This window comes from Sylvia atricapilla, chromosome 8 (assembly GCF_009819655.1).
Source record: "Sylvia atricapilla isolate bSylAtr1 chromosome 8, bSylAtr1.pri, whole genome shotgun sequence".
Taxonomy (NCBI): Eukaryota; Metazoa; Chordata; class Aves; order Passeriformes; family Sylviidae; genus Sylvia; species Sylvia atricapilla.
Window position 1 is genome coordinate 19,054,625 of NC_089147.1, and position 24,735 is coordinate 19,079,359.

Sequence of the window (24,735 nt, forward strand, 5' to 3'; positions counted from 1 at the left end):
TTGACAGCTGCCACTGGATAAACCACGATATGTCTGAGCAGTATCAGCCCAGGAATGGACTCTGCAAGATCTTGGTGTGGTCAGCTCCATCACTGCAGGAGGGCTCCAGGCAGGATATATGTCAGAGGATATGGGCACAGTCTGGGCTTTTCACATCCTTGCTCCACTCCCAAAATGACTCATGTGTCAGCAGGGGACAGAAAATGAACACGGCACATACTGTTGAGTAGGGGAAGGAGCTGCAAGAGGTCCTGGCCAGGGTGATGGCATTTGGGGACCCTAAGCCTTGGTGCTAAATGACTGAGGGTGCCTGGCACGGTGACCACACGGTGGAGTTAGGAGAGCCTCCGGGCTCTGCCACCGAAAAAGTTTGATTTGTAAGGGCCTTGTTTTTCCACTTTTAATGGTGAAGGTCTCTGTGGGATACAGTTTGAATTTTGGATAGAGCTTGGATTTTGGGTAGAGGCTGGACATTGCTGGCATTACTGGCTAGTGAGGAGGTTGTTACGGATAATAGCTGATTGCAAAATCAGCTACTACTTTTTCCTTCCATCCTCTGCTGAAGGCACTATTTTCTGGGGACAAAAGACAGGATTCTTTTAAAAATGTTACAACCAACAGTTCCCAATATATTTGTGCGTATCGTGATGAACATCTCTACACAGACATACACGCTTATCCGGACGTAAGTTGTGGGGTGCTTTTCTTTGCAGAAATGTGTGATTTCTATACACGCGTATACTTGTAGAATGCTCCCCAGGCACATCTCCAATACAGATGTTTCATGCTGAATCCCCTTCTTCCCCCGCCGCAACCCACATCCAGCTGGGGAAGGGGCGCGGGGCTCCCCGACATCCCTCACCCCTCGGGAGCTCCTTATTTCACGGGGGGCAGCCCTGGCGGCGGCGGCCGGGGCTCCCGGGGTCGGCGGCAGCGCCCCGGCGGGCGCGGAGCGGGCCGCGGGACCGTGCGCGGAGCAGTGCGCGCAGCGGGGCGCGCAGGGTGCGCGCCGCGGGGAGCGAACAGCAGATTGCGGGCAGCCAATGGCGAGGGCAAGCCGAGGTGGCACCAAATTTCCCGCAGCCAATCAGCTCGCGAGGGGGAGGGAGAGGAAAAAAAGGAAAGGAAAAAAAAAAAAGAAAAAAGCAGCCAGGCATCATGAGAGAGCCTGGCCCTCGTCATCCTCCTCTTCCTCAGCATCCTTCCTCCCTCCCGCCCCCCTGCTCGCTCCGCCCCGCCTCTCCCCCCGGCCACGCCGAGAGCCGTGCCCCCGCCGCGATTCGCCGCCCTCCGCGCTGACCCCGCGCATCCCACCGCGGCCAGGGGGTCACCGGGAGGCCGGGGCGCGCAGAGCCCGGCCCCGCCAGCCGCCGAGCAAGCAGCCCCCCTTAAATACCTCCGCACCCGCCTCCGCCAGCCGCACAGCTCGCCGAGCGAGGAGCCGACCAGAGGCAGCCTCTCGCCAGCGCCGGGGACCTGAGCGCCCGCGTACCGCCGCCGAGGAGCAGAGACAGGGCCGCCCCATGCCTGCGCACTTGCTGCAGGAGGAGGTAAGCGGGGCCCCGGGCTGCGGGCGCTTTGTCTTCCCCTCGCCCCTTCCTCCTTCATCTCCGCGGCTCCGGCAGCGCTGCGCTGCTGCTGTCTTGGGGAAGGTCTGGGCATCCACGCGTGTCTGTGCGTGCACACACACACGTATTCACACGTGTGTGCCTGTGTCCGCGCCGCTTCGCAGCCGGGAGGCGAAGGGGTTCAGTGGTAGCTTAAGACATCGATCCAGTCTGATGGGGAGCCCGCGGATGAAGCGGAGACGTCCGCCTTTGAGGTGATCTTCCTGGATCCTGTACCCTCAGGTAGACTGAGCATAAAATACAGGTTTATGCTGAAAACACCCATCGAAGCATGCTGTGTGCTTGAATAGCAGGAAGGGCTATTCAAGAAGATCTTTTGTGCCAAGAAGTCATAGGTTTTTTTGATAATGCTCAGACTAGGATTTTTAAAAATTTAATTTATTTTTTTTTTTTTAAGAAGAAGAAAGGGGGTTCACTCGCGGGGTTTTAAAACCAAATATTGCATGCAGCAGGAAGCGTCTCTAGGACAGACACAAGGTGAAAGCCGGCTGCCCAGATGAAATGAATGGCTGTGTCTGCATTGCTTGAGCCAAGCAAAGCATACAATAGGGAGACTGCCCATTTTTGGCATAAGAAGGTCTGAATAACAACCTGACACACCAGTAAGATGTGTGCAGCTGTTGGATTTTTAAAGATTTTTATTTTTATTTTTGACCCTTATGGCAGCCACCCTTTGCCTAAGGGGAGGAGGCAGGGGCTTGATTCTGGTGTTTGTGCTCTCACCTTCTCATCCTTCCCCCCTCTGCCAATGCCTAGAAGTGGATGTAAATCATAGCCGTGCTCTTTTCCTGTCACCAGCACACAGGGTCTCCCTTGGTCCTTTCGTGCAGGTGCCATGACCTTCCAGAAATGCTGTGATGTAAAGAACTTTACTTTTCTCCCCCCCTAAATGGATGTCAAGGGCAGAGTGCTCACACCATGTTTCATGGTTTTGGCACGTGTTTTGGGCCATATCCTGGAAGCTGGAAAGAATCCTGTCCCTGCGTCATGCTGGGCATATTCAAATGTAGTGGACCTGAGATTCAGTGCCCTGGGGCCCGCACGCTGTAGCCGGTGCCGGAGCTTGGAGCTGCAGTTGGTTGTATAAGCTGGCTGGGTGCCAGGATCACCTATGGCGTGTTCAGTGCTGGGGAGGTGGGGTGTAAATGGGGAAACATCTGTTCTGCAGACGAGAGCTGCTAAGTCATTCAGAAATGAGAGAAAGCTAATGAAAATGATTTCGCTGGCCTCCTCCTTCTCTCAGCCTTAGACCCCAGATCAGTCTTCATCCCGTTTTCTTCGGTTGGAGCCACTATGGTCATGAGGGGATAAAAATCCTCTTTCTTTCCTCGTTTCCCCCCCATCCCCCGCTTCTACCTAAATAGCTGCCCTCTCTCCCTCCCTATTCCCCGATGCTCCTCCCACCAAGTCTGTAACGGTGGAGCTGTTTCACAGCTTCTTTATAGCCCTTTTGTTCAAGGTTAGTTTACATGTGAGAAATGACCAGTCTGATTATATCAGCGTAACTCCAGCAGCATAGGTATGCTGGTAAAATTCCTCATGTGGCTACTACAACTCTGGAAGAGATTTTTTCCTTTCTGCTGGTTTTTTTTTGCATTCTTCCTCCTCTGCCCCTGTGTAACTTTGACAGTGACATAAGCTATCATGGAGGAGAAAAATGCAACTCCAACCCCACATTCTTACTCTGGAAGCAGCATGTCCATATGGGGTGTGTTACCCGTCTAATTATATCACCAATCACTGCTGGGAATTTTTCCTGCATAGACAAGTCTTGGGTCTTTTTGGTAGATTGTTTTGCTGCCAAGAAAGAAAATTGTGCCTTTCTGCCAAAATGCCAGATGAGAATATCTAACACTTGGGAACGGGCAGGACTTCTCCTTGCCTGATGTCTGGATTAGAAGCCATTTCTCATGGCACTTTTGGTGTAGGGATTACCTCTAAATTCTCCAGCAGGTGAGAGTATCATACCTCAAAACATTAATTAAGAAAGCAGGCAGAGACCGCCTATAGCCAGGATGCAGAAGAGCCAGTCCCAAGCTCAGCAGCTTGCCTGCCTGCAGTGAAGGCAGCGGGATACTTTGTGTCCAGTTTTTTTCTTTGGAACCTTTGATTCCCCCAGGAAAAACTAAAAGCGCTCCTTCTGTAGAGATCATTTTACTTCCCAAATGTGGGGAATCTGTCAGCCTTGCCAGCTCCTCCCCATCGGAAGGTATGTCTGTAACCCTCTAGTTTCAACCCTTGGGAAAGGGAGGAGTTGGGGTGGCCACGTAAGCTGCCTGGCCTGATTTTAATGCCTCCCTCAGGAAACTAGGCCATGGCAGGATGGTGGTCTTTTATGAATGCTGAACACCTGAGTGGGAATCTGCTGTTAATTCAGGAGAGATTTCTGTTGGGAAAGGAGCTTTCCCAGCTTGACTGTGCTCCCTCCTGCAGTCTGCCCTCCTGTTCCTGCTGGCTGACCTTTAGTGCCCCTTCACCCACGGAGGCAGTGGCATGCGGGGCAGAGGGACATGTCCCTTGGGCAGGCTCCCAAGGGGCAGGGGATGGGGCTGATGTGTGCAGGACACACCGCAGGCATCCCATGTGCTTGGCACCCCCACACCATGTTGGGCACAAGCCCTCGGGGCTGACAAAGGGCTTCGAGTACCAGCAAGCACAGGACTGTCAGGATGGAGATGGAAATCAGTGATTCAGGGTTCAGTGACCTGTCTCATTAGGGTCAGTCCTGCCTGCTCCTTTTGTCATGCATGCCTGAGCGGCCGGCTGTCACTCAGCCAGGGCAAACAAGCATGTTCTGAGGGAATGTTGTGTCACAGTTACAGAAGGGAGCCAGGAGCCAAGCTGAGCCAACTTTGCTGCTTAAAACTTCCTCTCTGCATGCTGGTGGCCATAGATCAGAGGATTGTCTTCCCTTGCCTGTGGGTGGGAAATGAGAGAGGGATAAGAGTCTTAGCAGCAGGCATGGGATAAGTAGCTGCAGTTGTAACTGGAAGTACCTCACCTGACTGCCTCCATCCACTGATCTTCAAGCATGTTGGTCTTGCCACATCCTATCTTGGAAGGTGAGGCAGGGGAGATAAGGAGGCACCCCAGAGGAATCCCGCTGTGGATCTTCCTGATGTTCGTGATCCCTAGTGGGGTGACACAAATAAGTAGGATATCAGGAACAGTCCATTGATTTAATATAAAATTGTGTTTCAGACCATATTTCTCTCTCACCTCTTTGTTCATTCACAAGATTTCCTTTATTGTTGTCTGCTTATGCACAAGCCCAGACCACAAACCCTTCTAAAAACACCCACTAATCAAACTGAAGGAAAATAAAAATCCTTGCAGTCTGCAAATGATCTCACCAAAGCCACTGGTGGAAAAGAGACTGGTTTTCAAGTATTTTTCTTTACTTTTGGCACCCTACCTACCATGCACCTCCTCTCCAGAAAGACCAGCTCTCTGTCCTCTCAGGCCATGACCCCATATGGCCAGAGCAGGCTCTTTGTGCCAAGGGCTCAGCTGAAAGAATGGTGCCTTCCAGGGAAACTACAGGCTGTGAATATTTACACTGCCAGCCTAGATGCATGCGTTTCTATTTCTGAAATTGATAATCACCAACCTCTTGTTTTGTTTTCCCTTTTTTTCTTTCTCGAAAATGTCCATTGCTACCTCTTCAAGGAGTTCTCCTCCACCTCCGGCACCACTGCTGTTGGCACAGTCACCTCCCGGGTGACCAGGAATGGAAATGCCGTCATGGAGAAGGACTTACTCAATCATGAAGACTTGGCAGGAGACCGGGGCATGGTAGACGATATCTTTGATGAGACCTACCGGGAGAAAGAGGGCCCCAAGCCCCCGCTGCGATACGTCTGGAGGAATATCATCCTCATGAGCCTGCTGCACCTAGGGGCCATATTCGCCTTGACACTGATACCTTCTGCAAAGATCCAGACGCTGGCATGGGGTAAGCACATTCTTCTATCTGTTTCTTGGCATCCACAACCCCCAAATCTGCTGGGTGATGTTTGTTTTTTTATTTTCCTTCAGGCCCACAGACTCTGGGATGTGAGAGAAAGACACAGGGGGCTTCTTCTAGAAGCAGCTCTTCAGCCAGATTTGTAGCAAGCTGTGGAAGGGCTTGCTAGTGTCTCTTGTAAGGTCATACATGAGAGGGAAAGATTTGGCAGAGATTTGGCACATCTGCGTAAAGAAAAAACTAGATTCACAGACATTAGGCTTGGAAATATCCTGAATGTGCAGCTACTTCTGGGGTGAAGCACAAAAACTGTTTTATAGAGTACTTACTGTGACAGTGCCAGGAAGTTAGGAAGAAAGATGCTAGCAAGAGCACCTTAACGGGTGTTTGGGAAAACAAGGTACAGAGCAGAATTTGGCATGAGACTGCTGCCCAGACATGAGAACCATTCCTGTCCTTACCAGGGAAGTGTAAATCCCACGGACGCTCAATGTGTTTATGAGGGAAAGAGACAAAATACAGTTGTGCTGAAGATAACAGTCAAGAATTAACTCTGAAGCTCAGGTCTTTTACCATTCTTAAAAAAGCACAGATCAGCCACCGTCATCCCGGAACTAAGCCTGACAGCTTTCAGAAAATAAATAAGCATCTCTCCAGGCAGCAAATTCCAGTGGAAAGCACAACCCAGCACAAGGTAGCTAGGCAAAGCTCTGCTTTCTTAGAGATCTTGCCCTGGGTAGGAACCAAACTTCTCCTCTGACTGCTTGAAAGACAGCTGGGCCCAGAGCCCGCTCTGCAGGAGAGCCTTGCTTTCCACGAGCCTTTGTGTGGACCCCTGGAGGAGTCCAGAAGCCAAATGGCTCCCATTAAGGAGGTCGAGTGATTGCATCCAGCCCCTGCCTCCCTGTGAAACAGAACATTCTGACACAAAAAGCAACAGTCTAAATTGAGGCCTGCAGGGGTTGCTTTTGGGTTCAGTAGTGCTCCTGCTTCCCAGTCTGCTTGGATGTGGATAGGCCCTGGGCAATCCACCTGGTCTGTCACATTCTCAAGGTCTCTCTTCCTGACGGCTGTATGCAACAAGTATCACAGCTGAACAGGGAAGGAGATGGCCTCCTGGATGGCCAGGCTGACTCTTCATCCTGAGCCATATCAACCTCTCACAGGCAGAGGTCTGGGGGATGAACTTCACTGGAGACAGCAGTCAGAGTCTGGCTACAGCATCTGCAAAAGCAGAGGCACTGATGTGTTCCCTTGTGCGGCCAACATGGGCTTCAGGGGGATGTTGTGAAGGAAGATTTTGCTGGGCCTTTCCCTTGTGAAAACCACACAGGCTGTACTTTCCCCTGGCCTGTCAGAGCTGGGCAGAACATACAGCCTCAGCATGACTTGGAGGAGCATTTCAGGGCTCTTGGTCCTGTTCTGTGTGTCCCATCCCTGAGCTGGAGGCTAAGCAAAGACTGGTGGCTTCTCTCACTCACTGAGCTGACAGCCTGGGTCCTCCAGTTCCAGTCATATAACCTCAGGATGTTGTGGCAAGGAGAAGGAAAAAAAAGTGAGTCGAATTTACTGATTTCACTTCAAGCTGCTGATATGCTCCATGATTTACAAATCCATCCAACCCTTTCCCCTTGAGTTCCCTTAGGATACTTAAGAGGGCTTGAGCGTCTTTATCCAGAAAGTTAATGCTGTTTTGCATTCTGCTAAACCCCACCCTACCCCGAAATGGTTTCTGAGGCAGTGTTTGCAACCGTGCGTCTCTTCAGGATGTCTGTATGGCATCTCATGGCACTTCCCAGGAATGTTTTGCTTTTTGTCTGATGTCAATCCTTCCTGCTCTCCTTGCTCAGTCAGCTCTGATGTGAAGTGCCAGTTGCTCTCCTACCACTGTGAGGCACTGCAAGATTCCTTGGTGGATTCCAGAGTAACATGTTCTGGAAATGGGAGTAGGACATGGTGCTGGGGGGAACTGCACTGTTCTGGAATGGCTGAGTATCGATCCTGCCTTACCAAAGCTGGAGTAGCTGCACCAAGCTCTCTGTTCTGCACTCCTGTTCTGGGAAAGGACCACTGTTCATGGCGCCTTGCAGCCAAGTCAGAGTTCCCTTATAGTCCATTCTCCCCCAGCACTAACTGGAACTGGAATATTCTGATCCTCCACAGGTCTACCATCTCAGCAAGGCTTCTTGCTCTTTGCATTGCCCTTTTCTTAGCTCATACTTATCTGACGTACATAAGGCATCTGTGGCTGTCATGTCAGTGACTTGCTGTTTATTCCCATCACCCTCTGGTAGCAAGGAGAGGACTACAGTTCCCATGTTACACACAAGGATAGTGCAGCAGAGACTTAGGTTGCTCCTGGCAGTACACCATAGGCTCATGGCAGGCCAGCTCTAGCAATGGTAGTTCTGGAGCTGCTGGAGTTTTTGGTTGTCTCGTTGTTTGTTTTTCAGATAACTTCTTCCTTAGGTTGTGTGCATATGATACAAAATTAACATGGTCCCAGATGTTCTCTGTTGTGGTGCAGCAGGCAGCTGTGGGGCCTGGTAGCTCATCTACCTTCTATAATTTATCCATTGCTTATATCCACTTCATCCAGGCTACCGTCTCCTTGATGTTCCTGTCCCTTTGAAACCAGTTATATTGGTGACTGTCCTCTTTTGTTTTCATTTCTCTATGTGCTGATTCCTCTTTGTCTCTCAAGCTCCCCAGCCCTGCCTTCATCATTGTTTGCTGTTCTGCATTGCTGTGTGCATTGTATCCCCTGATCTCTTTCTGGTACAGAGCTTCCCAGAATGAGCTCGAGTTGTTGATCAGGTGAGAGCTCACCACCACAAGAGCTCTCTGAACCTGTCCAGTGCCGGCTCTCTAGTCAGCTCCCGTTTTATTTATTGACTTCTCCACTACACTTCTCAAAGTCTTGCTTAGTCTTTTCAAGGATCATGGGCAGATTTTACGTCATTTGCCAAATGGCACAAAGACTGACTCTAAAAGGGCAGGATGCAAAGGTGATGGACAGTTTCTTCTCTAATTGCTCAGATCTTACCTGGAAACGTGCTTTGTGGGTAGTCTTTTTAGCCCATGGATGCAGCAGACTGACAGTAATTGTGTTAACTCCTGTTGGCCTGGACAGCAGTGTCTGTAAACAGGAACGGTTCCTCCTGACATGGTGCTCTATCAACACCCCAGTTCCCTGCAGTGCCAGAGCCTCTAGATGCATGGGTTGATACGATATTTTGTTGTTGCTATATTATCTTTGGACCAAGGTGAATCTTGCTGGATAATTTAGGCAATTCTGACAGACTGAAAATTCTAGCCCATACTACTCCTAGAGAGACAACCAGCAAAGTGCTTACAGTGTTTTTTTTTTACTTTCCCATCAAGACTACAGCTGGCAACACCTTTCCACTTAGCGCTCCCTCCAGGCTTAAGTAGCAGGTGGTGTGCTTCTCTGAGTGTGGTAGGGAAGTTAGGTTTCAGTGACAGCAGATCCTATTGCTCCTTCTAAACACTGTTCCCTTTATGCAACCTGTATATTTCATTGTCCCTGGTATCTTTCTGCTGAGAGTAGCAGGACTCACCTGGCTAACAGGGACTGGGCAGCAAGGAGGGAACAGTCCTGCACTGAGCAAAAGCCCAAGGACACCTTCTGGAGCAGGAGCACCTCTTCATGTAAACATCCTTGGTGTTCACTGCAGGTGACAATGCTTTTAGCACATTCCTAGTTTCTCATCATAACTTGGGCCTGAATCTGGGCCCTAAAGAGGTAAAGCCTAATGAGTCATAGCTATGACTGAATATGGAATGTTTTCTGTTTAATTTTTGGAGCATTGAGTGCTTATTACTGCCAGTGGTCATAATTCTTTGTATTCCAGTTGAATGGGTCACTGGGAATATCATACCTGTGAGTTGCCAAACTTTTGAATTTTGTGTAGTTCAAAGCATGGTCTGGAAGATGACTTCGAATCCTCAGCTGATGGAGTCCCTAAGTCCTTCAGTTTGGGGCAGCATCACACAGGGCAGGTGTGAAAATCTGTGTGCTACTTTATTTCACCTTCTCTACTCTCTTTCCAACTGAATTCTTAGTGGATGGTCACGGAGGAGTTTTTCTTCCCTGTGAGATGCTGATTCCCTGACTATGATCATCACTGTACCTGTTTGTGGGGGTGAACTCTCTGAATCATAAGGGTGCTGGATTCGGCTGTATTCCACAAGGATTTCAATCATTGTGCATATCCTGTCACATAAACCCTTAGATATGGCTGATGGCTCTAATTGTCTCCAGGTAGGGTCTGGCTTTCTGTGAGGCTGGTGCCACGAATGCATAGACTGAGAAGCAGCTGCTTTCCCACAGAAAGTGTCTGCCCCTTAGCTAAACTACAGCTTCTGTATACGGGCAAGAGGCCAGGCAGCACAGGATTATAATTAGAGAGTTATGGCCAGTGTAATGACCTGGGACACAGCTCCATGAGAAGTCAACATGAGCTGCTGTGGTTCACGGGCTTTGGATGGAGGCTGAGTCTGTTCTATGCCAGGGCACCCAAAAGCAGCAGGTACTTTTCCAATTTTCTTACAAAAGCTTCCAGAAAGGCTACCCAAAAACAAATACTGGGTTGTCTGGGTTTGGAGTCTGTTGGTGTCCCCATTACATCTCTTTTGTGATTCCCTGTACTTGTTGATAATGTCTTTGTTGCTGGTGTCATTTTTTCAGGGATATCCATAGACAAATTCTGAGGATTGTTTGTATAAAAGAGATACAGATGAGCTTCCTTTCCTGCAAAGCTTAAATACAACAGTCTTCAGCCAGAGTCATCTTCCTGGAGGCCTCTTTTACCAAAATATGCTCAGTCAGCATGTGAGGATTCACCAGATAAGCTGAAAAGTCAGGGCTATGAATCAGGCCTGTAGTCATCTAACTTGGCATTTACTTTCTTGTGCTATTGAAGATCATGAAAAATTAGTTCATTTGTGTGCCTGGTAGACCATCGATTCATAGGGCCTGCTTGCCCTACAGTGGACAGGTGTGCTCTTTCCATAGCAAGTTGCCCTACACATCCATTGCAAGGTGCCATTGTTTATCATGGACTCTCTGTCCTGTATTATATGTGGGGATAGTACTCATTTAAAATGCATCTTAAAATTTAAAATAAATAGGACATGAGTTGGTTCATAACTTTCAAGTCAGAATCATGAAACTGAGTAAGATCCTCAAGGTTTCCAGCACCAGTAAGGCCAAAGGGATCCTTGAACCAAATTCCCTGTTGCATCATACTTCACTTCTCCCCTTCCAGGCTTGGACAGCTTTGTGAGCTTTGTTCAGCTCCATTGTCTCTTGCAAAGGCTGGATCCTGCTGTATTTGCATGCTTGGCTCTTCTGAAGGATTGCCAAGGTGCTGGGAGACACAAGGCAGAGCTGTGCTGGTCCAAGGCTTGTGCTGTATTCAGCAGCAGGCAGGGCAACCAAGGGAGAAGATGAAGAATGGGGAATCATGGTCAGATCAGCAGACAGGAAAGGTCAGTCTTGTGCAGCAGGATGGAAGTGAGAATGGTTCATGCAAATTTAAGGTGCCAGAAGATGATGATAAATCACCCAAGACAGGCTTTTAGTGGATAAGAGATTAGGCTGAGAATGTAGAAAAACAAAAAGGAGGTGGCAGAAGGAAGATGAAGCAAGAGATGACAGGAAATAAAGCCTGTATTACTTTGAATGAAAGAACCAGGCCATGCCTGGCACAGGTCTCAGATTTCTGATTCCAGACAAGTTTCTGTCAGAGTATCTGGTTTTCTGGGTTCAAGACAAACTTGATTAGAGCCATTTGGCTGGACTGAGTGACTAAACATCAGGCATACGACCAGCAATTCCTATCCATGGATTTATCTGTAAGAATAAGGAACTCTTTTCATGATTGATGCAATTGACTGAAATGTGCAAATTTATACCAGGAAAACTCGCCCTGAGGGATTAGTAAGAAGGCTTCCCAGAGGACTAGAGGTGGATCAGTTGACCACAGATCAGTTGTTCGCAGATGTGCACCCTTCCCCTCGTTGTGTCTGAGCTTCCATAGCAAACCAGCTGTTGAATGCTCTCTTTTTGACCCTTCCTTCCTAGAGGAAGAGTTAATTTGCAGAACCAACTTTCTTCTTACCCTACTTTCCTAGTGTAATGCCGCTGTGAAACTCTTGGGGTCTTTTCTCCATTTTAGTTATAGGATCAGATGCTGGAGCTGAGGTTAATTTCCAGAATTCCCAGGAGGACAAACGGGCACACAGACCAGGGCACATATGAACACATGATGTATTGGGAGAGGGATATGGGTTTTCCCTAGATGCCAAAGGGGCAAGGAATTCCTTCTGCCCTGTGTGAAGAGGGAACACATGAAGCAGCCTCAAAGCTCAACAGGGCCAGCGACATCTGCCCCTGCCACGAGCACAACTTGCAATGAATCATTAGCCCTGGGGTTTCCTTCTCTGAAAGGTGCAGGAGTTGAGCAGAGGGAGGGATCAAAAAGACCCTGGGAATGGTAGCCTCTGGGCAGATTTTAAGCCAGTGTTAGAGCTGAAGGTGCGCTAGAGCTGTAGGTGAAGCCCAGACTTCACTGGGAGGATAGGTCAGGAAAGCCTAACCCTGCGTTTGAGTTGTGCCTCTCAAGAAAGCCAGGAATATCTACTATCTCTAGATGAAAATAATAGAAAAGACATTTAGTGGGGAGTGGTGAGCTAGGAAAGAAAGGGCCTGGATTATTCGGGGTGGAAGGAAAGGGAGAAGCTGTTCCGTGGTGGACTACAGTGCTTTTACCACAGGGCTTTATGGAAGCAGCCACTTCATACAATTTTGGCTATTCTGCACCATGACAGATGGCACTATGCTGAAGAACCAACCCTTGTGACAAGTCTTCTAAGGAGAAGCCTCCTTCCTTGTTAGAGATGAGGAGCTGAATTGATTTGCCCCACATTGCCTAGGAGGCTTGTGGTAGCTTGGGCACAGTGACACTGAGTTTTATTGTGCCAATCTGTGCTCTCCATGGACTCCTCTCTTGCCTATACAGCTTTGGGGGAAGGCCCGCCTTTGCGCTGCTCTGCCTGAAGCTTGGCTCTAACTGCTCAAATGCTTTCTTTTCCTTTGTAGCTGTTCTGTGTTTTGTGGTGAGTGCTCTGGGGATCACAGCAGGATCTCACCGCCTCTGGAGTCATCGGTCGTACAAAGCCACGCTGCCCCTGCGCATCTTCCTGACTATTGCGAACTCCATGGCCTTCCAGGTAAGCACTTCCTCAGTGTGCCACTGCTCCTCAGAAGGAAGTGCTCCCATGAATCCCTGTCTCAGATACAGGACACAATCTGATGAAGAGGTTCTTCTCTCCTATTACCTCCTGTTAGGAAAAAGACAGCCCTTTCCATCTAACACTGCAGTGCTAGAGTCTGTCTCGTTGTCTTTACCTTGTCCCATTAGAAGTTGACTCTGAGACAAACCCAATGGGGAGAGGACAGCTGGCCAAGACCAGGGTAAGAAAGCTCTCCAAAGAAGGAATGTACCTTTCTCTCAAGGTGTGGTCTCCCTGTGCTTGCACCAGGTCCCGGGAAAGAGGTGTGGAAGTGTTAAGTGTTCTCCTGGTGTTGCCAGGACCTTCTGATGTGTGGCTGATAAAGGAGAAGACATCTGCAAAGCCAAGGAGGTAGAATTCTACAGGATGTAGAATTTGCTACTTCATAAAGACCAAGAACTTGTTGAGATTTAGGGGGTGTTTCTTTTATTCAGAAGAGGGATATTTAGGACTAATTATGGTACAAATCACACCACTGGCTTCCAGAGAGTTGTCCCAGGTCAGTGATATTTTAAGGAGAGAAGGGTTGGGCCCATTCAGAGTGGCACAAGTGACTGCAGGCACTGTTAAGCACCTTGGGAGGTTGCTTCACCTCTCAAAGAGCACTAACCTCACGATATTGCCTAACTACTGAGAGAGTACTTCACAGTCCCCAAAGCAAACAAAACTGCAAATCTGTAGAAGCAGAGTGAAAACCCAGATTGGCATGGCACAGAAAAATAAATCCTCTCAGGCTTGCTGCTGTAAGTCAGCCCTAACAACACTCCATCCTCCAACTGTACTGAAAGGTTGCTTGTCCGTGGGAAGTACTCAGGAAGGTGTCAGAATGCAGCACTTTCTGCCATAAAAGGTGAACACAAAAGTACCAGTGCTGTGCTCTTAAGTAATGCTTAAGGATATTACTTTGTTTACATGTAATGAAAACAGAGTAAAGTTTTTTAAGCCATGAAAGACTTTCTAAAACACCTTTGAATTTCTTCTTCTCTGATAGTGCCAAACAGCAGTCTTTGATGAAGGAGAGGAGGGACCAAGCTGCTGATTCCAGCCAGTGGTCCAGCACTCAGCAAGGCAATAGGATGGATTTCTGTGTATTAGCTAGTCCTGTACAAAGACCATCTTTCAGAGGGTTATAGGGCAGAGGGGGAAAGAATTTGCTGAGCTATTGCTGGAGGGGATAGGAATAGACAAAGATGAGAGACAGACAGATATTTCAGCTTCAATAGGAACTAATCCGAAGTTTTACTGAAAATTCACTACTATTCTCCATGGATTTTTTTAATAGTTACTTTCAGTGAGATCAAGAGAAGATTTATGTTGAATTCATCTCATTCAAATCAATTTATGTTGAATTTCTCTCATTCCTATTAGCAGCAGAGGAGATCAGTAACTTTTAAGATCATGGAAGTTTATGGACCTTTTTATCTTAGGTTGTCCAGAAAATGGCTGCTGGCTGCTCAGAGACCTGTGACTTGTAATTTCAGAGAATTTGTGAATTCTGCCTCTTAACTGGCTTTTCCACCTGCAAAGACATGTCAGCTGCAGCACAACAGAAGCTCTCATAGTTATAGCCTGTAGCTGCAAACTCCCATTAAAGAAGACATTCTTGGCTTTGCTTGCTCTTTTCAGAAAGTTATGATTTTCAGTCAGGGTTGCAGTTAGAAGTAGTCCCAAAATAAGACCTGTAGAATAGATAATGAGCTAAAGTTTGGGTAAAGATACAGATTTTTCAGGTCTGACACTCCTGATTTTGTCTGTAGACAGGGTGTGGTGGATGAAGTCATACCATGATCCAGCCGTGATACATGGTCTCTTTCCAAATTTGTGCCTCCTGCCTCCAGCAAGACAGGGAAAACCTTCCCATATGTGCAAGCCCAAGTCATCTGTCAACTTTTAGACTGGGCTTTCTCATGCTACATGGTGCTGTGTAGGGTCTGAAATGGGAAAGAGACTTTGGGTCACTGGTGAAACTTTCCCACCGTAGGTACTGGTTGAGTTTCTCTGCTTACTAGGTAGGGAGGGGAGCTGGGCCGTCCTCCTCTGGGGGAATACTGAGTGGCCAAGCTCTGGCCAAGATCAGCAATGTTTGCTGATATTTGGAGATCTTTGGCTGGAAGGGAAGGCAGCAGTTTCCAGTATTTGGAAACAAGCAAGAGTTTAATCCTGGCCCATATTTATCACTGCCTTCTTGAATTGCCTGCAGGTAAAATAATTTTATCTCAGTTAGAAGAGGAGTGGTTACAATACTTGAAAGGGACTTGAGGAGTCGTGTCTCTGTTACAGGCTCCCTGTGTGGACAAGTCCCTCAGTCTTTCGAGGCAAGAAATAGGGATGGTTATGCCATTTCCCTGCCTTCAAAGTGTTTTCAGGAAAAGTCCTGAGTATGTAGGAGATTAAGGAGCCTCTTGTGTAATACAAGTAATAAAGGCATGGTTGGATCTCTATTTCATGTTTTCTAGGATGGTGTAATACATGGCTTTAAGCTCATTGAAATCTTGATACAAAAAAATGATCACAGGCTTATGAAAATCTATTCTTAAAACCAGCCAAAGGAATCATTTCGTAATACAAATGATAAAAGCATTGACATTTTCCAAACTGTATTGATTTTGCTGCTTAAATGGAATAGTAATGGGACTGAAGAGAGGTATTTTTGAGAAATGTCATTGAAATGGTGTGTTTGTTCTCTTTCTAAAAAGGGACCTTAATTTTAAGGCTGTTAGATTTCCAATTAAAAAAAAAAAAAAAAAAAAAAAAAAGTTAAAAAAAGCCTTGCCCCCCACCCCAAGTTAAACATCTGATTTGGCAATGCCAGGACAAGCAAGGCAGGATGACCCATGAGAAATGTCAGGTACAAGGAAGGGGCAGGTCAGCCCCAGCTGGCACTGTGCAGGGATGGGGATGGGGACAGGGATGGGAATGGGATAGGAGCCGAGCATAGGAGGGTGGGGTACCCTCAGCCAATGAGAGTGCCTGCTGCAGGGGTGGGGCACAGGCTGGCCAATCAGAGCCTGCAGCACCATGGGTGTGGTGCAACCCCCCCCCCCCCCCACCCACCCAGAGGCCTATCAAAGAGCAGCACCGAGGCACTCCAGGAGCTGCTTCCCAAAAAACTGGAGAGGTGCAGCCAAAACTCAATCTCTGTTTTAAAGGCCAGAAACCCCAAACCCTAACAAGACATAATACCACTGATACAAGTTCAGGTCAATAGGATTTAAGTATTTAAACATTTCAGACCATTTTGTAGTTTGAAGGGAATGTCTTCAGCCCTGACCCCAAGTTTTCACTCCCGTTGACTTGCAGAATGACATCTATGAGTGGGTCCGGGACCACCGTGTCCATCACAAGTTCTCCGAAACAGACGCAGACCCACACAATGCCATGCGGGGCTTCTTCTTCTCCCACATTGGCTGGCTGCTTGTGCGCAAGCACCCGGATGTCATCGAGAAGGGACAGAAGCTGGACTTGAGCGACATAAAGGCTGACAAAGTGGTGATGTTCCAGCGCAGGTGAGCGGTGGGGTCAACCCTAGAGGGGAGCCATGGGGAATGCAGCAGGGACAAATGGGCTAGGAACTCAAGCGGCTTTGATGGAATGTGAGAGGATTGAGTGCATCATGTGAGAAATGTGACTCTTCAGCATGCCCAAGGCTTTGCTGTGAGATGAACTGTGAGAAACGAGCTGTTTAGAATCCAGTGCTACCTCTAGCCCTCCCACACCCTTCTCTTGCCTGACTACCCTGCAGCTTCTTGCCAGCAGCAGGCTGAGCTTCTCACCACAACCCCCCCACACACACCTGCTCACCCTACAGCTCAGCTGCTGCTTTGACTGGCCCAGAGCACACACACAGGTGCCTCTGAGACATCCTTGGAGATCGTACATCTTCCAGGCCATGTGTGCGCCCCTCTTCCCTTAGTTTTCTGAAAACAGTATGGTGAAAGAAGGGTTGAAAATGGAGATGTGAGAGGGACAGCAACTGGGAAGGACAGTCTTGATTCACTCTTGGGTATGGTATCTCTCAGCCATCTGGAGCTATACTAGGACTGATCCCCAAAGCAGCAGAGCCTATCACCAGGGCATCCCAGGAACGTGGGACTGACCCCATATAGTAACCAGCCTAAGTCAGGAAGTCCCTAGTTCAGTCCTAGATTGATTTTTCTTGTGGGTCATCAGAGTGGTTCACCTTCCTCTGCTGCCATTCTTCTAATGTGAGAGAGCCAACATGCTCATCTGTATGCTCATCTGTGCCACTTGCTTGCACTTGTTGATGGGGTGTATTTGTAGGCAGAGCCAAGTCTGCAAGGAGGAGTTGTAGCACTTGGCCAAAGGCAGAGAAAGGACCATCTGTGGGACTCTGGAAGCATGGTGTTGCCTTTACAGGAACCAATGTAGCTGAGAAGCAAATGACAGATGAGGTCAAAAGCAGCAGCTGGTGTCTGGACTCATGGTGATGGGGGCATTGCTTTGTGCATATGTGAGAAGAGCAGGATTTAGTCTGAGTCTCTTGCCTGATGATAGGACTTGGGAATCTCCAGGCATGGCTTCTGCACATCCAGAGCAAAAGATAAAAGGTTCAGGAGTGAGGCATTTTTACACCTAATTTTTCCTGTATAGCTGATCATGAATCCTCCAAAGGGAGGACTAAATGGGTCCTTCCTGTCCTGCCTCTGCCACTGAACACCTTCCATCCCTTCCCTTCCAGATACTACAAGCCCTCAGTGGTGTTGCTGTGCTTCACACTGCCAGCTGTAGTGCCCTGGTACTACTGGGATGAATCCATCGTCATCAGCTTCTTCATTCCAGTCATCCTGCGCTACGCCATAGGGCTCAATGCCACTTGGCTAGTGAACAGTGCTGCTCACATGTTTGGCAACCGGCCGTATGACCAGAACATCAACCCGCGGGAGAACCCCCTGGTCAGCCTGGGGGCCCTAGGTATGTTCAGCATCTGTGTCTTTGCTGCAGGGGGACTGTAGAACAGGGACTGCCTCTTGGGGCTGCAACTGCTTCTAGGAATTTCTATCAATCTAGGTATCCCTATCTCCCCTGCACCCTTCACTTCCAGTCTTTGCATCTGGGGGTGTTTCCCATGCTGGCCAGTGAGTACCTAAGGGCCAGTGGGGTTATCAGCTCCCATCAGACTCTTTCCAGGCTGGAAAGGACTCTGCTGCACTTAGCACCTTCTTATCTCAATGGCAATATTTTATTTACCCTCTTCAGAGGTCTCTCTGCCACATTCACTAGACTGAAAAATATGTACTGCAGTCACTGTATACCTGAGATTTTTCAACTTGAAAACCAGCAGATTCACATTTTGACATGTTCTCAGGACAAGTGGTGATTCTGGGGGTACTTAAGGGTAAGACAAGGTAGATAGATGCTTTCATGTTTTCTCCTGAAATTTTGGAGATCTAGGAAAGTACATCCCAGGATCAGCATATGCCCTTATCTGTTTTCCCACACCTAAATCCTCATCTGTTTTGCACCACTGTAACTCACTGGGACTCCACTGATTTCCACCACCAAAGGATTTGCTTGTGGAATTTTAGTAGAGAGGATTTGAACTGCAGAGATTCGGGTGTAGGAGCAGGGGTCAAGGCAGTGTCTTTAAGGGGTGAGCGCTGAATCCAGTGTTGACAGTGTCTAGAACAGATGGTGCCTGACTAGTGTAGATTGCTTAGTGGAAGTGTCTGCTTAGTGTCTGCCTTTTTCCCCATCTGGAAATGTCCTTTGGATTTGGCATTAGGATTGCCAGTGTTGCAGGAGTATTGATTAGCCTGGTTTGTTGGGGGTTTGCTGCTGGCCTAGCTGATTTAATACTACAAGGTTTCTTGTGGTGGCAGGGGAAAAACTATTAGGAATCCCCTGGTGTTTTGGTCAGCTGGGGAGCCAGGGCCTTTCACCATTCCTATCCACATGCTTATTTTCCTCTAAAACACCAAAAATCCTCTGTGATTGCCTCATTTGGGCCGGTCCTGACATGCTGGGTCATGCCCAAATCAGATGGGGTAGACTGCAGAAGGGTGAAATTGGGCTGAAAGGAGAGAGGAACCTGGACTCAATCCAGAGCCCATTACAGGAATATGGTGCTTTGAGTCAAGATAAAAGGTCTATCACCTAGAGCTCTGCAACATCCTCTCCCTGGTCATGTTTTTCAGGAGAAGGTTTCCACAACTACCACCACACTTTCCCCTATGACTACTCCACTAGTGAGTTTGGCTGGCGCTTCAACTTAACCACAGCCTTCATTGACCTCATGTGCCTCCTGGGGCTGGCCAGCGATCGCAAGAAGGTCTCCAAGGAAGTCATCCTGGCTCGGAAAATGCGGACTGGAGATGGAAGTCACAAGAGTGGCTGAGTTCCTGCTTCCCTTCACACACACATCCACACCTCTCCTTCCTCCTTTTTTCTCCCTTTCTCCCTTCCTGACCCCTCCAAACACGCTGGACAAAAGTTTAATGTTCTGTTAACTAACTACTGAATAATGCTACCAGTTTGCTTAAGATAATGATAATGAGTTTTAATGCCCCCCTCCCACACTGCATTTTGTGTGATGTATTTAAGATCTAGGACTCTGCCTTTATAACACAAGGCCACCCTTTCCCTCCTTTCCCTTTCTGTTTTCCTCACCAGCCTCTCTAACCTGTCTCCTTCTTTACATTGTCCCAGTCTCTACCTGGAAGAGAAGCTGGTAGGAAGTGGCCTGGGGAGGCCCATTGCAGTTGGCTATGTACTGTTTAGTTAAGGGAAGCCTGTACCAGCCAGATGAAGAGTTGAGCCAAAGTCAGTGACCCTCTCCCCACTACCTTCCCCCCAAAGTTTCTGCCACTGTCCCTCCTCTTTTCTCAAGGGCTGCTGGCAGACATGACATGGCTGAACTGCTCTTCCTGGGAAAAGCAGCCCCATCCATTGCTCTTGTCATCAGAAAGAAGAGTTGTTTCTTTCCAAGATGTCTCTTGGGAAGGGTTCTCCCCTGCTCCTCACCACCTAGCCCTCTGGATTGGGAGAGGAGAGTGCCCAGACTCTCTCAGATTCCCAGCCAGGTCTACCAGTGGCTGGGGCATGTGGTAACAGCAGTGGGCACTGGAGGGGGAGTGCTGATGGCCTTAATTCCTACTCCCTCTGGTGTCACAGCCTCCCTCCCTGCACTGCCCTCTGTGCCACAAGGGACTGAAGGTAGAGCATGATTCTGAGCTCCACAGCTGTTTTGGAGAGCCGCAGTGAGGAGGAGGACAGATGGAGGGGTGTGCCACTGGCTTCCAAGGGGCAGCACCAGCCCATAGTGAGTTTCGTTCACCTCCACTACTGAGATTTTTGCTGGCAAATGGGACTTTGCCAAAATGGAGAGGAGGAGAAGGATGTAAACCAAAGCTCCACCTCTGAGTTAAGCTGCTTTATGTGCTGGAAAAACAGGGTCCCTTCTGGGTGGCAGGCAGATCCACATCTTTGCTGAGCACAGGGACAGGATAAGGGAGCACCTGCAGGTGTAAGGAGGAGCAAGGGTGTCTGCAGGAGCAGGTATTTTCATCCTCGGGGGCTCCACTCAACAAGTGCCTGAGAAACACCAACGTGGGGCCAGGTGGCACAGGGGGCTCCAGGAAGTTGAGACCTCAAGGTGAGACACTGCCACCAGTGTAAGCTACCTCTGTGCATTCTTGCCCAGGGTCTGCTCTGTTGGTTTGCCATTCCCTGCTGAGCAAAACCAGCTCCTTGTTAGTCCCTTAGCTTGCCTCCCAGCCCCCTCAGCGAGCCATCTCGCCACCCTGCTCCTTTGCCAGTGAGACAGGCTGGGAGGGCGGCTGAGCCTGCAGAAAGGTCAGTTACATCACTGAGCCATGTGGGCATGCAGCTGGAGGGTGCTGGGGAAAAAAGTCCACGTGGGTGTTGTTTCCTGAAAGTTGCAGTGACCAGCTTGAGTTCAGGCGGTCAGTTACATTCTGGATGTTAGGGCATCACGCCCCTCACTGAGCTGAACGTGCTTTTTCTCCCTTAATTCCCCTAGTTATTATTAATTTTTATTGCTATTATTATTATTATTAGTTGTAGCAATAGTACTGTTTTGTTGCTTCAATGCATCAATCGGAGCTGGAGGAAAGCACAAGAGGTAGCTGGAACAAAGTGATACTGGAGTGGGGTTTGCAGCATCTCCCTTACTCAGGCAGGTCAGGGAAGGCAGAGACAGTGCAGATGCCAACTTCCTCACCTCAGCTCTGCCACGTCGCAGCCAGGGAAGCTTCATGGGAGCGAGTGTCTACAGCATTGCTTCCTCCTGCTGCAGTGAAACTCGCCAGGAGCCAGGATAGCTCTGTGATCTTCTCCTTTACAAGAATAAGCTTGTTACTCAGAAAATGAGTCTGTCTCCTCACCTTCCCCTCCCTGCCACCACCATGACCTTGCTTTTGCTCAGCAATGGGACCCTTTGAATTTTTCAGCTGTAAGGAGTGATGTGGTCTCCAGCCAAGAGGAAGAAGGCAAATGGAGAAGAGAGTCCTTCAGCTCCTGGTATCAGGAGACAGCATCCTTACTGTTCTGAGGCTTTTGACTGCCTGGGTGCTGGTTGGAGCAAGGGGAGATGTGGCTAGAGCAGTATCCTACCATTTGAAAAAAAAAAAAAAACCAAAAGGCCCTCCAAAAAAAGAGAAACAATGTTAGCTGTGTAATTGTGGGCTGACTTTGCTCTAGTGTAAACCCCTCAGAACTCGTGGAAGTCCCCAGAGAGGATGAATTTGCTCCAGCCAGTAATTTGAAAGGGGTGTGGGCAGGAGAGAAGGGCAGAATGATTTCCTTGCTCCTGGTGCCCTTAAGGTGTAGTGTGACATACCCTACAGTAGAGATGTGTGCTGTAAAATTCAGCAGTATTTCATGTCCTCTCAGCAGAGAAGCAGGGCTTGACATCAAGGGTTCTTTCAAATTTCAAATGCTGATTTGGGTCCAGATTCTGGAATGAGAGTGGAAGTTGAGGAGCAGTAACCAAACAGTCCTGGTGTTTGTCCAGTCACTTTAAAGGTAGATTGGCAAATATCTCTGGGTGCCTTAAATCTTTCTTTAATATACATAGAAGTATTGACAGCTATTTGCCATTTGGTTGTTTTTTTTTTTTTTTTTTTTCTGAGTTATGAACATTCAAGGGGTTTCTTAATTATTTAATTGCCTACATTGAACTGTGGGTGCAGGTGATTTTGAATGTATTTGAGTTAGAATTTTTGTTAGATTAAGAAACAGATACAACACTTTAAGTAGAACTTTGTTTGAGATATATATATATATATATATATACCTATAAATATATATATATTTTTGGTGGCATGTTTGTGTCCTGGACGCATCATCTGTATGTTTAGCGTAAATGAGTCTGTGAAAGGTGGAAGCAGAAAAAGCAGCAGTGGGACCTCATGGCTAAAGCAACTGGGACTTGTTCCCAACTTAACAACTCGCTCACTGCGCGATTTGGGACAAAGTCACTTAAAAACACTCTGTGCCTCAGTTTCCCTATCTGTAACAGGGGGCTACACCCTGCCTCCCTGAGGTGTGGTGAGGCTTGCTGCCAACCAGCTGAGCACAGGAAGGAACAGTACGAACCACACACCGCTGCTGGCAGAAGCGTGGATTGGTTTGTTTTCCAAAACCGTTCCTGGCCCTGCTGGTATTGTGAAGAGCAGAAGTCTAAGTGTTGGGTGTTCAGGGAAGGATTGGAAAGTTGAATCTGCACATTGTCTAAGCTCTGTCACTGTTGAAATGTGAGTAGGATACGATTTTTCACAGCTTAGGGATTTCTGCATAGTAGTATCTCTGTTTTGTGTACTGGAAAAAAAAAGACTTTTTGAAATAATTTCTACTAATATGGAAACAGACATCTGGTTGTGCTGATCTGAAATTTTATTTGTTCATAATAAAAATGATAAATGTTACTTTAAAACTTGTTGGACTGATGACATGGTGGGCAGGGCTTGGTAAAGCATGAGATGCTCTATTGGGATGGGGAATGCTGCGCCTTACTGTTTCCAAACCCTTCACTCTTCCAGGAGAACCAGGGGAAAAATGCCTCTGGCTCTTTAAGCATCATGAATGAGTGGATTATAATGGCTTTCATACTCCAGTGCAGGCCAGGCAGGCACACCCCGCCAAGGCTGCCCCTGCGCCTGGGGTTACTGCAGGTTAATTCCAGCCGGGGCCCCTTGCCAGGGCCTTGTGGCTGGCGGATACACATGCTGCACAACACGTAATACCGGCAGCCGCCTCCCGTCAGGCGGGTTCATCAGCCTCAGCGAGGGGAATTTTCCTCATGCAAGAGCAAGTGTCCCCGCTTATCCCCACCCCTGCTGCAGCTGGAGGGAAGTGAAAGGAAAAACGGGAAATCCCCTGACCAACTATCACTTGAATTGATGGCAGCTTCCTTATGCCCCCACCCAAATGGCTTTTGATCACAGTGGCGAGTAAGGCCATCTCCGCATGGCACCAGCCTGCTCCATGCACAAGCAAGCTGAGGGGATGGCCTTGTTTGTGGCATCTTCACTACCTGCAGCACACAGGGACCCCTGACCCAGCCCATTCTTGCTGGCACCGCCAGACCCTTGCAGCTGGACATGCCACATCCCTTGGAAAAACAGGCCCGTGCCTTTCCCTTGCTGGAAAGCCCTTTGGGTGGGAAGGCCAGAGCCAGCACATGCCAAATTGAAGCAAAGGGATGAAAAGAGACTCAGACAGAAGGCTGAGGTTCTTCCCACAGCTGTGTTCTTCCATCTGGAGGTATGTGACCAGCCCAACCAATATGACATGTGCCTCCTTTGAGCTCTAGAAAAAGCAAATGCTCCTGCTCATCAGCTGGTCACAGCGCTATGTCCCTGGATGCGACAAGAGTCGTGCTTCTTCTAGTATTCTGGTGCACTTTTGATCCCAGCTATGACAGCACAGCCCCTCCTAAAACAAGTGAAAGAGAGAGGGCAATTCAAGTCTTCAAAACTCCTGATTATTCAGCCAAGCCTAAAAATAAAGTTAATGACCCCTCTGTCTGGATTTCATGAGTGCAATTCCAATCGCAGCCTCTCCCTCTTCGTTAAAGACTGTTATTAACTCCCCTGCCCAAAATATGTTTTCCTACACTATCAAGCCCTTCAGCAGTGCCAGCTCAGCATTTTCAGGTCATTGTCTGGAAGTATTTAATGCATGATCATTCCTGGTTTCCTGTGTAATCTGCACATTTGGGCTGCAATTCCAGTGCACCCCAACTTTGCTCCTCTGAAAGTCTCCCACCCACCAGAGAAGGAGAGGGAAAGGAAGAGTTAATGTACAAGCCAGTTCTGCTGGGTAAGAGAGAACAAGCAAACAAGTGCCTGCTTGTTCAGACTCAAGGGAGGGAGAGCAGGGAGGGCTGCAGGCTGTCAGGAGAGCGTTTGTTGCATCTTTTTGCTCTAAACACAACATGTAGAAGATGCCAACATGATCTTTAGGGGAGACCAGATTCCAGCTGCAATCCACTCCCCAGGGGTGAGGTGCAGTGAACACAGCCGTGAGGAACCCAGTGTGTCCAGCCCAGGACCCTGGGAGCAGCACCAGGCAGGGTGCCCTAGGGAGGGCAGCAGTCCCCCCAGGAGCTGCCCAGGAGCAGGACTGGGTACCAGCTCTGCTCCAAGCCTTGCACAACAACTGATACCTTAGGGTTTAGCTTTCATATTTTCCAGATTCTGTACTGCATTAGTATATAACGCTGAACTTCATATAAAGTGTTAGCAAGTTCTCTTCACAGTTTAGTTAGACAAAACAATCCTTTTCCAGCTTCAGAACCAAGGACACTGTTGCAGCTTCAGGCCCAAATAGGATAAACAA

The 24,735-nt window shown here is 48.4% G+C and overlaps 1 protein-coding gene across 1 annotated transcript; it reads left to right on the forward strand.

Moving 5' to 3' along the window:
* The first annotated feature begins 966 nt into the window (after positions 1–966).
* On the forward strand, positions 967–22,828 carry SCD (stearoyl-CoA desaturase). Its single transcript, XM_066323933.1, has 6 exons — positions 967–1,550; positions 5,298–5,583; positions 12,722–12,852; positions 16,216–16,421; positions 17,615–17,847; positions 19,071–22,828. The coding sequence occupies exons 1-6, from the start codon at positions 1,044–1,046 to the stop codon at positions 19,268–19,270; spliced, it is 1,563 nt and encodes a 520-aa protein (XP_066180030.1). The 5' UTR covers positions 967–1,043; the 3' UTR covers positions 19,271–22,828.
* Positions 22,829–24,735: the final 1,907 nt, after the last annotated feature.